Raw genomic sequence first — 12043 nt, 5'->3', positions numbered from 1 at the left:
ATCAGATCTCCTCTTCACCTTACTGCCCATCCTCCCATTTGTTTCTTCACTTTAAGCATTTCAGTTTGTTAAATGATTAAACATTCCTGGATTCATCTGTATGTAATGCCTTCTGCCATGTCCTCTTCACCTATCTTTTTTTTTTTTTTCAAAGATGGAGTCCTACTCTCTCACTTAGGCTAGAGTGCAGTTCTGCAATCATAAAGCCCACTGCAGCTTCAAACTCCTGTGCTCAAGTGAATCTCCCACCTAGTATGTGTGATTATAGGCATGAGCCACCGTGTCTGGCATTTCTGTAAGGTCTAAATAATGTCTCATCAATCCTTTCCTACTCCCCAACTCCGGTGATGGTCCTCTTCTCTGAATTCCTGTAGCACATACCACCATTGACACTTAGCATATGCTACTTTTCACACATTACTCTACTCCTTTTGTAAAAAATTAGGCCCTCTTCCTCAGTTCAGTTGAAAAAGCTGATTCTAAACAATGACAATATAACATATGAAGAGACTAGTAATAGTCTTTAGCAGCTGTAAAGGGCTCAAATAACTCAGCCTAGTTATTTCTTTTTATGCATACATCTTCTCTCACATCTAGACTGTAGACACTTAATCTTATACCAACTTACATTTTGGTTTTTAGGACAATGTTCTCTACATAATACATGATTAATGAATAGTTATTGATGCTAATAAAGATGGTCATGATAGGGTCAAGAAAGCAAGCCTGATGACTTCAATGTGTTTGGACACCTACCATGAGACTCAGTAAAATCAATGTATTTTGCAGGCATTCTGCAAGCCCCTCCAGAAATGAATGGTATCATCACCAGTTTTTTTCAAGAATGTCTTTTCTCTGGGAAGCCCTCCCACACCTACTTCCCTTCACTCTGTGCTCGTATCCTACAATTCTAAACTGATACATTCAGTTTTGGCTGGACTGGTTGGCTTTTTAAAATCAGACACTTGATAAACAAAATGTGGTGTATCCATGCAATAGAATATTATTTGGCCTCAAAAAAGAATTAAGTACTGATACATGCTACAACTTGGATGAATCTTGAAAACATTATGCTAAGTGAAAGAAGCCAGCCACAAAAGTCCAATTCCATTTGTGTGAAACTCCAACATAGTTAAATCTATAGACACAGAAGGTAGATCAATGGTTGTCTGGGGCTATGGGGGAGCAGATAAGGTTTCCCTTTGAAGTGACGAAATGATCTCAGATTAACTGGTAATAATTGCACTTATTTGTGAATACACTAAAGACCATTGAATTGCACACCTTAAATGGGTGAATTCTATGGTACGTAAATTTTATCTCAATACAGCTATTTTTAAAAAAGAAACTGAAGACATTATGTCTTCATATAAATAAATATGAACTTAGTAAATCTACTTACTAAGTCTAAAAAGCTTACATATTCCACTCTTAAATACTCCACTCAAGTATCTCTAGGACATATTTTTCAGATGGCCCCATTCTGATTCCTGGTCAGTCTGACCAAGAGGGAGATCGGGGGTAGGAAAGCCAAGTGCCAAATGCAGCCCTCCTCAAACCAATTACCTTTCTGCCTGTCTCACCGGAGCCTTCCATGTCCTGATCTAGTCCCACCAGTTGTGACAACAACTCACGAACATGCCTAGTACTTTTTGCAGCGCTGCGTTGCCTCATCTTGAAGTGAAATCCTCTTCCCCTGCTTCATCCTTCAAGACTAGGCTCAAAGTTTTCTATAAAACTTTACCTAATATTAAGTATCCATCACTTTAAGCAAAAGAAAAAAAAACTTTCCCTAATCTACCCAATTCTCACTGTTGGGTGTATACAATCAATCCCTCCTTTGAGCTCCCACATGTGACTTTTATTCATTTTGTACAAACTTTATACAACAGTGGCTTTGTAAACGAATCTTAAGATTGTAGGGCAAGGCCAGGCACAATGGCTTACTCCTGTAATCCTAGCACCTTGGTAGGCTGAAGCAGGAGGATTGCTTGAAGCCAGGAGTTCGAGACCAGCCTCAGCAATATGATGAAACCCCATTTCTACCAAAAAATACAAAAATTAGCCAGGTGTGGTTGCATACACCTGTGGTCCCAGCTACTCAGGAGGCTGAGGTGAGAGGATCACTTGAGCCTGAGAGACGAGACGGAGGTTGCAGTGAACTGAGATTACACCACTGCACTGCAGCCTGGGTGACAGAGTGAGACCCTGTATGAAAAAAAAAAAAAAAAAAAGAGACAGAGCCACTCCAAGATGCTTTTTCTTTGTGTTGGGCAGTTAAGTGGGTCAGTTACCAAACAAAGGATAATTTGAAAGTTCTCCAAAGCAGCCTGTGCAAAATATCTCTTCCGTATTATACCAATAACAACTAAAATGTTGTCATTACTGGAGGCTCATCCAGCACTGGTCTTTCTCAAAAGGCACACAGGCCTGGGAGGGCAGTGTGGTTTTGAAACATGCCAGCCAGCTGAACGCAAGTTGATAAGCAAAGACAATAGTGCGGTGAGCCAACAAGGGGGAAATGCCTGGAGGCAGTATCACAGGGAGGTTCTGACCAAGCACAAGTGAAGAGAAAGACTGGAGCCCAGAAAGGAAGAGGAAGGAGAGAAGGAGACACTCAAAGAGAAGCAGAGTATGAATCAACTTCACAGGTTTGCCTGGGGCTGGCAGCAATCCAGTCAACAGTGGAGTGGCTGGCAGCAGAGAAAAGTGTTTGCCACTGCCTCATCAGCATGGAGTGAATAGAGAGTGTGGTTGCAGATGTTAGAGAAGAGTAGGAGAGAAAAGGCAAACAAGAGGAAATATAATTAGGGCTTTGGTAAGGAACTGGGAACTAAGAAAGAGGCTAATCAGTGAACTAATTCAGAGATGATCAAATAAACAGGAAATGAAACAATCAGAAGGCGAGAGAGAGAGGCAGGGCCAGCCTGACGGAAGTCGCCATCAAGTGCCGGAAGTTAACTTTTCCTTACCATCTCATAACCTCTTTCCCACCTCACCTTTCATCATTTTGCCCTTCTTCATCCTTTGCTGCACTCGCATACTATCTCATCTCAGTTCCTAACTACTTGTCTGAGAAGCGGATAGTCACACAAGACATGCGATCTCACATCCTTTCATGCCAATCTTGGTCTGTGCCCCAGCCCCATACCAAGTTACACAAAAAAATGAAATTATTTCATCTTTCTCTTTATTCTGACAACACTATGACATTAAATAAAGTCCAAGAGGTATTGGGTTAGTCCTTGTTTGGTCTCTGGTGATTTAGATAAGGCAGAACTCAGCCCCCAGGAATGTATTATCTCAAAAAGCTAGTAGCGGCTACTGTGCAAAGTTCTAAGGCCCAAGTCAAATCCTGGGCATCTCCACAGATGTGTGGTAGGGCATGGGCTCCAGCTCTTGTATAAGAAAGAACAGGAGTGAGAACAGCTGTATTTTGTAGCGCCAAGGTCTCACTATGCTCACACCTGTAATCCCAGCTTTGAGAAGAGGATCTGGCACCAGAAGGGTCTGGTAGAAGAAAGTGGGAAAGGTGAAGGACAGGAATCTTTTCCTTTCTGCTACAACCTAAGGACAGAGGCACATGACTCCAGCAAGGGGCCAAAGAAGGTAACAGCTACTTGGATCTTGTGTGGGAGACGCCAGATCACTCCAAGGCAGGTCAACTGGCTTTGTCAGGGAGTGGAATGCTGGCCATAAGAGTGGAGACAAACTGTTCCAATTTCTGTGCAGCTTGTTTGCCAGCTGCCAATACTTCTTCATGGTTGGCCTTCTCCAGGCTTTCGTAATCCATGATGACCTTGTTAGTGATGAGAGAGAAGCCAAAGACTCGAAGTCCACAGTGCCGTGCAACGATAACTTCTGGTACTGTACTCATGCCTGATAGTGAGAAAGATGGAAACCAACTGTCAGGATCCTCAAATAACTCTTTTCCTTGCCCTTTAGCCTCACTTTCAACAAGAATTAAAAATCTCAAAAAACATCCAAAGATGGCCAGGTGCAGTGGTTCACACCTGTAATCCCAGTACATTGGGAGGCCAAGGCGGGAGGATGTCTTGAGCCCAGGAGTTTGAGACCAGCCTGGGCAACATAGCGAGACCTCAGCTCAAAAAATAAATAAAATTAGCCAGGTGTGGTAGTGTATGCCTGTGGTCCCCGTTACTCAGGAGGCTTAGGTGGGAAGATTGTTTGAGCCCAGGCAGTCAGAACTGCAGTGAGCTAGAGATGGTGCCACTGCACTCCAACCTTGGCAACAGAGCAAGGCCCCACCTAAAACAAATCCAAAGAAGCAGCTAAATTACTGTTGAGGTCTGTTCTTCTATATTGCCTGAAATAAATACACATTACTTAAAATTACCAATACAATGCTTCATCTCTATATTTGTGGCAATTTTGAAGTCAATCCTAATAATAGAGTTCCATCTTCCAGCTACAGGTACAGAAGGTGGCTATAGTGAATTTTTTAGAATTCTTAGAAACAGTCATCAAATTGGCCAGGCACAGTGGGTCGCGCCTGTAATGCCAGCACTTTAGGAGGCCGAGATGGGGGGATCACCTGAGGTCGCAAGTTCAAGGACCAGCCTGGCCAACATGGTGAAACCTTGTCTCTACTAAAAATACAAAAATTAACCGGGCGTGGTGGCACACGTCTGTAATCCCAGCTACTCGGGAGGCTGAGGCATGAGAATTGCTTGAACCCGGGAGGCAGAGGTTGCAGTGAGCCGAGATCATGCCACTGCACTCCAGCCTGGGCAACAGAGCGAGACACCGTCTCAAAAAACAGTCATCAAATCATGGATAGATCATTCATTAGCACTGCAGCTGTTAACCCCTTGGTGCTTCGTAGGGAGATTTGATGCTACACCAAATCTCACCAGTTTGTATTTCAATAAGTCAGTTTAATTCACCCTTCCCTGAAATCAGATCCTCTCAGTCCAATGAGGCCTGTTATTTCCTACTCCTTCCCCTTCCCATTGTGCTAAATCCCTCCTTCTTCAAGCCTCCAACCAAATTCCCCTTCTTACCAACAGCATCTGCTCCCAGCTTCTGCAGCGCACGACATTCTGCCACAGTCTCAAAGCTGGGGCCTGCTATCATCACATAGGTGCCTTCCTGTAGCTCACGTTGCTCCCCCATTTGTTTCCAGGTACTGAGAGCCATCTGCCTCATAGTCCGGTCGTAGGCATCAGACATGGCAGGGAAACGAACTCCAAACCTAGGACACAGGTTGAATTATCTCACATAAACGGAATTTTAAAAATTCTCCCACAGCTCCTAGAAGTCTTTAAATCCTACCCATCAAAAAAAAAACGGAGTAACATACATACCTTTCATCATTGGGCCCTCTGAGAGGGTTCTGACCACTAAAACCAGGTAGGTTGATATGGTCACGGATCAGCATGATATCTCCAACCTCAAACTTGGGGTTCAGCCCTCCTGCTGCATTGGTGACCACCAGGGTGTCCACACCCAGAAGGTGGAAAACCCTCACTGGGAATGTCACCTTCGAAGCAAAAGATCAGAAAAAAATTTACAAAATTTCATTAATTCAGCTACACTGAAATGCATGACATACATCGTGAAAGAAAAGGAAGGAGAGGACCAAAAATCCACCTAGCCCAGACAGCTAGGTAGCGAAAGAGGCTAGACAGTTCTCTCCTGCCTCTTCCAGATCCAACCAGGCCTATCCCCCTGACTTACCTTCCAGAGTGAGTACCCTTCATACATGTGGAACCTGCCCTGCATCATCACACAGGCTCTGCCATTCAGGAACCCAAACACCAGTCGGCCAGCATGACCTGGTACTGTATACAAAAAAGAAAGAGAAATGAATGGGATTATATTTTCATGCAACACATATCCATTGAGCACCTGCTGTGAGTTACTCGCTCTGCTCAAAATGTTAGGATGTAATTAAGTAAAAGACTCATTATTATCTGTGCTTTCAGAAAGTTTAAGTCTGGTGGGAGAGCCAGGCATTACTCATAATTATACAAATACAACCCGAGATTAGAGATATGGGGTAAGGATGTTCAGCATGAACACACAAAGAAGGAAGGGCTTTTTAAAGAAATTTCAAGATAATACAAGCCATACTGCCAGAGAGTAAAAAGTGAGGAAAAAAAAGTAGATACTCAGAAATGGAAGATTAAATACCACATGTTCTCACTTATAAGTGGGAACCAAATGTGTACATATGGACCTACAGAGTGAAATAATAGACATTGGGGACTCGGAAAGGTGAGAAAGTGGGATGGGGATGAGGGATGGGAAATTACCTAATGAGTACAATGTTCACTGCTCAGGTGATGGTTACACTAAAGCACAGACTTCACCGCCGTGCAGTATATCCATACAACAAAACTGCATTGTACCCCTGTAAATCTATAAAAATTAAAATAAAAAATAGGCCAGGTGCGGTGCCTCACGCCTGTAGTCCCAGCACTTTGGGAGCCCAAGACAGGTGGATCAAGAGGTCAGGAGTTCAAGACCACCCTGGCCAACATGGTGAACCCTCATCTCTACTAAAAATACAAAAATTAGCCAGGTGTGGTGGCGCACGCCTGTAATCCCAGCTACTCGGGAGGCTGAGGTGGGAGAATCACTTGAACTTGGGAGGTGGAGGTTGCAGTGAGCTGAGATCATAACACTGCACTCGAGCCTGGGTGACAGAGCAAGACTCTGTTTCAAAATAAAGTGAGTACAGTGAATGCAGTAATTATAGACCTCTTCAAATTTTTCAAAGTTCTCAAAACATGTATTCTTATATATTGCCCTAACTTAATTACCTGCCTCCTCAGTCCAGCAAGCAAGCTCATAGTATACTTACTCTGGCTTCTTAAAGAAGAGGCTACTGAACAAGGGGAAAAGAATTTGAACGCATGCAAGTCTCTCTCCTTATGACGCACAGAACAGTCCTATAGGAACACATGCCCATGTAGGGGGTGCATGGGAATGCAAAGATAATTCCCCACAGACATAACAGCCATTATTACCATTTCTCTTATCTGGCAGTCTCTTCTAATAGATGGCCAACCTATATCTTAGGGAATGGGAGAGGGACCAGCACCAAGAGGAAGAGCTGAGAAATTCTCAAAAGATAGAAGAGCTTACGCCAAAATAAAAAAACAAAAAAAAACCAAAAACAGTAATAAAGTTGACGCAGGAAACCCAAGTGGAGTATAAAAAATAAACATGTTGATAAGCTTAAAAAAACTAACCCACTTATCATTTAATGCAGTGCCCTTCTCACTGGGGGCAGGAGTGGCCAGTGGAGCCAGCGTCACTACTATCTTCCTTAGAGAAGTATGCCCTTCATACACCCTCTGTTAGTATTTCCCTCACCTTTCCCCTCTCTCTCCCAGTCTTGTGTCAAAGAGTTTAAAAAAAATAGCTATTAAAGGTCTTTTCCTGCTGACAGGTCTTAAAAACAAATTCTTAACTCTCCAGGGAAAAGAAGATAGAAATCTTAAAAACTAATAAATAAACCAACAGAAGTTAGTTATTTGAGAAATTAAGTAAACCAAATAAACAACTCTTGCCCTTTACTTGGCCCCTGTCACCTGGCCCTCTTCTGAGTCTTAGCCTCAGTCCACTGACACACACTTGCCCTGTCTCTTATGGGATGTCTGCTAGAGGAATCTCCTAAAGTCATTCTGACTCATGGTGGGCTTTTCTCCTCTCTTACATTTGTCTTCAGTGAAATGCTAGGTCAAGGAGTAGAAACATCGGCCTCCTTGGTTGTGTTCCACAGAATCCCAACAACATCCCTCAGTCCCATTCCCCACTTTCGCTTGCCAGTACCTGTACTTCGGGGAAAGTTGGGTATTTCACTGTAGTCAAAGATCTGGGCCTGAGTTAATTTATCAGTCAGACCTCCTAATCCAGAACCACAGATTATTGCAACTTGAGGTCGGTGCTTAGTGTGAGACAGAAGCCATTCTGCAGTGTTCTTATAATCTTCATATGTGTATCTAGGAGAAAAAAATATCAAGGTGAATTCTGCTCCCATTCCAAAGGCATCACAGACAAATGACCTTCAGTGCAAAAAGGCTGGCAGGTATACTGAGGCAGCAGGGACAGAGAAGCTGGCACAGAGGGAGAGGCCATACTATGCTCACCCATCTACTCAGCCACCCTTCTTTCTGAATCAAGCCGGCTACAAGTCCGATATGAAACTCCCTCCATTCTAGAGCCTGGCAAAAGTTAATAAAGCCTGTTTCTACTAACAGACCCAACTCCAGTGTTGGATCTACTGAACACTGGCAAGCTGCATACTTATCCTTATGACAAAGGTTTAGAGAGGAAGGGACCAGAGTCTACAGGGAAGTGCAATGAAATAATCAAATTAGGGAGGGTAAAAGGGCTTGGCCAGGAGGGAGCAAAAGAAGAGTACTCAAAATGGAATTAAGCCCTTCCTGAGGGTGGTGCCCCCCTAGTAAAATCCCCCTTGTTACCTTACCTATTCCCCAAAGACATTCAAAATGTAATTAAGACCAACTACTATGAAGGCAGAGATAAACTCAAATTTCCTTTTGAACCCTCATCCCTCCAGTTCCTTCCTCAGCCAAAGACTTAAGGGCTACATTTCTTTTTTGTTTTAACCAATAAAACACAATGGGAACACCCCTGGTAGAGGTCTACGTGCCAGTCTTAGCTCCCTGGATCACAAGGGGGTTAATTCCAGATAAAAAACTAGATAAACTGCTGTACAAAAAAGCAGACCCAGTCCACAGTACTGATTGTCAAAGGTTAAACCAGGACTGATTACACAAATTCTCAGCAGAACCTTGCTAGAAAAACAGATTCTGGCACTCCAGCCTGGTGACGGAGTGAGACCCTATATAAAAAACAAACAAAAAACAAACAAAAAAACAGATTCTGAAGCCCATGTAATTTTGATTTTAAAACCAGGTTTAGGGGCTGGGCGCGGTGGCTCATGCCTGTAATCCAAGCACTTTGGGAGGCTGAGGTGGGTGGATCACGAGGTCAGGAGATCGAGACCATCCTGGCTAACATGATGAAACCCCGTCTCTACTAAAAATACCAAAAAAAAAAAAAAAAAAATTAGCCGGGTGTGGTGGCGGGCGCCTGTAGTCCCAGCTACACGGGAGGCTGAGGCAGGAGAATGGTGTGAACCCGGGAGGCAGAGGTTGCAGTGAGCCAAGATTGCTCCACTGCACTCCAGCCTGGGCGACAGAGCGAGACTCCGACTCCAAAATAAATAAATAAATAAAAATAAAATAAAATAAAATAAAATAAAACCAGGTTTAGGAATTGCTGGTCTGGAGGGAAGCAGAATTCGACCTAGATTCTAGTCCCAATATTGTCTTTTTAGGCATGTAATTTGTGCTTTAAATTATTTTCTCAGGTATAAACAAGGGATGTAAATTGGCCCCATCTACCTTATAGGCTCAATCTGAAAATGAATTGAATACTTGCTAACAACCTCCAAAGACCTATGGCTCTGTTACACAAAGTATTTGAACCTTTCTCCTGCCTTCCACCTGCCGGTGGTCTTCTTCCTGTCCTTCCCCCTCCCTGCCTCCTCCCAGTCTCCTTTCTCCCCACCGAGGATCTTTGCTCTTCAGAAACCTAAGGACACTTACCCAGAACCCCTACACTAGCAAGAATCAACCCGTGTTACTTTTCTCCCAGTTCCAAGTCCAGTTCTCTCACATCCATCTGGGAAGGCCAAAGGTTGCCTTCAGAGGTGGCAATGAGGTGTGACAGAGCTGAACATAACAAGCTTCCGCAGGAAATTTTTTACTTCCAAAGCAGAGCCCGGGAAACCAGACATGATTGCACAATACACCAGGCTGCCCTCAGGGAAGCAGTGGGATCAGGTAGGTTGGGGGCTGGTCCACAGAGCCACAGGACAATGGAGAGAAGCAATTAAGTTGGTAAAATGTTAATCAAATGGCATCCCCAAAAGGTGCAAAGGAAATGAATGTGTGAAGCTGCCGCCACATGGCATGTCTAGCTACATCTCATAGCACTTCCTCATTGGCTATCAGTCCCCGCAAGAACACCCTGGCTCCCTGGGCATCCAAAAGCAACTGTGACGCCTAATGCAGGTGACTTGGACTGGGATATCCAGGACCCAAGCAGAGAGAAGAGTTTTCAAAGGCGTGGGGTGGGGGAAGTGAGCAGAGGACTGTTGCTCAGTTCGGTGATTAATTTCCTTCTCCACTTAGGAGTCCGTTCCCACCGAGTTAATCACACTTCCAGTCTGGAAGGAAGGGAGGAGTGCAACTGGCAAAGGAGGTGAGCAATCTTGCCTCTAAAGGAGGAACTCCGAATTTGAGCACGGAAAGTACCTCGCAGCTTTACCCAGACCCTAGCATGGGAATTTCTGAAGAGCGCAAGGAGTGAGGAGACCTCCTCCTGGTATGGAGTGAGGGATATATAGATATATATACTCACGCTCCACTTGTTCCCCTAACACACACACGGAGACACACAACGGCTGCTTTTACGGAGTAGCTTAGACAGCACCAACCTGTCCCCTTCCTGCTCCGATGGCGCCACCCCAGCTCGATTCCCGCGTGCGTCCCTGCCCGCGCTGGCTGCCGCATGACTCTGCCGCCTTGCCCGCGACACTAGGCTCCGTGCCAGGCCTCTCTGCATCCCCTGGGCGCTCGCTCCCTCCCCCGGCTCCCTCTGGGCCCAGTGTGCCAGGTTCCCGGGTCTCACAGCACCTGCCCCTCCCCAAGGGTCCTGCGGGCCTGGTGTCCTCCTCACCCGTTCTCCATGGTCTCGCAGACGCCCTCTCGATGAGTCTGCTCCGGTGTGCTCCGATCCGCTCCGATCCGCTCCGATCCGCTCCGATCCGCTCCGCTATGCTATGCTGAACAGAGCAAGGCTGCCGGGTCCGGTCCGCACAGTTCGCTGACTGTTCTAGGCTCTGGCTTATATCCCCAGCCCTGGAGTCCCCAGCCAATGGCAAGCGAGCACGCGGGCCGGCCCTGTCTCCATGGTGACACACCCTAATTCAATCGGCTGAACCTGGGCTGTAAACCTAATCAGAGTTCTTCCCAGCCCTAAACCTTCTCCCCCGGGGCGGGCGCGGGGAGCCGGAGCGCACCCAGCATTTCATCTCCGTACCCATTCCAGTCCGCAGAGCAGGAGTTCCCAGCAGGAAGGCCTATGCGGAAATAGGGCTAGAAGTAGGGAGGAGAGCCCCCAGCCCTCTCCTTGCAACCTCATTCCAGCTGTGTCAATAGCAAACCGTGAGAGATTCAAAAAGGAAAAATTTCATACCTTAGATTGTACAACCCCAGAATAAAAATGAAGCGAGCCTGTGTCTGAGTTGCTCCCTGGACAAGGGAAGCTGGGTCGCCCCCGGCAACAGTGCTAACTTGGAGGATACAGGGTTTAGGAGAGCACATCCAGGCCCAGGCCGAGAGAAGAAAAAGTTCTCAGGCAAGAATTCCGGGGTCCTAGATGCCGACAGAAAGGATGAAGATGGATTTGGTGGGTAGGGACACAGATAATCCCTTGATCTGCGCAATATTGATCCAAGCAATTCAGGTAACTAGAGGACTCCTCCCACGATGAAAATTCTGTTATCAGAATACACGGGTACCAGAATATAACATAAATAGCGTGTCTTTGGTAGAATACAACTATTTCTTCTCCCCACATTTACAAATTAACCAACCTTACATCAAATCACAAATCAATGGCCCTTGCTTAGCTATTGGATCCTCCACTTCTTCCCTCCTCCAAACTCTAATCTTTTCCGCTTGCCATTTTACCCACCTCCGTGGCCAGCCACTAATTTCCAACTCTGTTTTTCTCACTCATTTAACAAATATTTATTGAGCATCGTCTATGCACCAGTACTGTTCTAGTGCTAGGGACACAAGAATAAAAACAATATCTGTAAATTAAAAAAATTTACAGATTTTGTCTTTTTATTAAAAAAATGTGTGTGTATATATATATAGAGAGAGAGGCCAGGCGCGGTGGTTCACGCCGGTAATCCTAGCACTTTGGGAGGCCGAGGTGGGTGGATCACCTGAGGTCAGGTGTCGGAGAC

General features: G+C 45.2%; 1 protein-coding gene across 2 annotated transcripts; it reads right to left on the bottom strand.

Annotated features, from left to right (window-relative positions):
• Positions 1-3173: 3173 nt before the first annotated feature.
• Positions 3174-11564, bottom strand: PNP (purine nucleoside phosphorylase). Of its 2 annotated transcripts, none has more exons than XM_063715453.1 (6): positions 10744-11564; positions 7804-7973; positions 5701-5804; positions 5328-5503; positions 5025-5215; positions 3174-3879 (listed from the first exon to the last, which is right to left on the bottom strand). In XM_063715453.1, the coding sequence occupies exons 1-6, from the start codon at positions 10752-10754 to the stop codon at positions 3662-3664; spliced, it is 870 nt and encodes a 289-aa protein (XP_063571523.1). In that variant the 5' UTR covers positions 10755-11564; the 3' UTR covers positions 3174-3661. The 2 variants fall into 2 exon arrangements, with proteins under 2 accessions (XP_063571523.1, XP_063571522.1); XM_063715452.1 differs by having other exon boundaries at positions 10502-10913.
• Between the last annotated feature and the right edge of the window lie 479 nt (positions 11565-12043).

The sequence above is a fragment of the Pongo abelii genome, chromosome 15, assembly GCF_028885655.2.
Source record: "Pongo abelii isolate AG06213 chromosome 15, NHGRI_mPonAbe1-v2.0_pri, whole genome shotgun sequence".
Taxonomy (NCBI): Eukaryota; Metazoa; Chordata; class Mammalia; order Primates; family Hominidae; genus Pongo; species Pongo abelii.
Note: the sequence above shows the minus strand (reverse complement) of the source record. Positions and strands in the feature narration are given on the sequence as shown.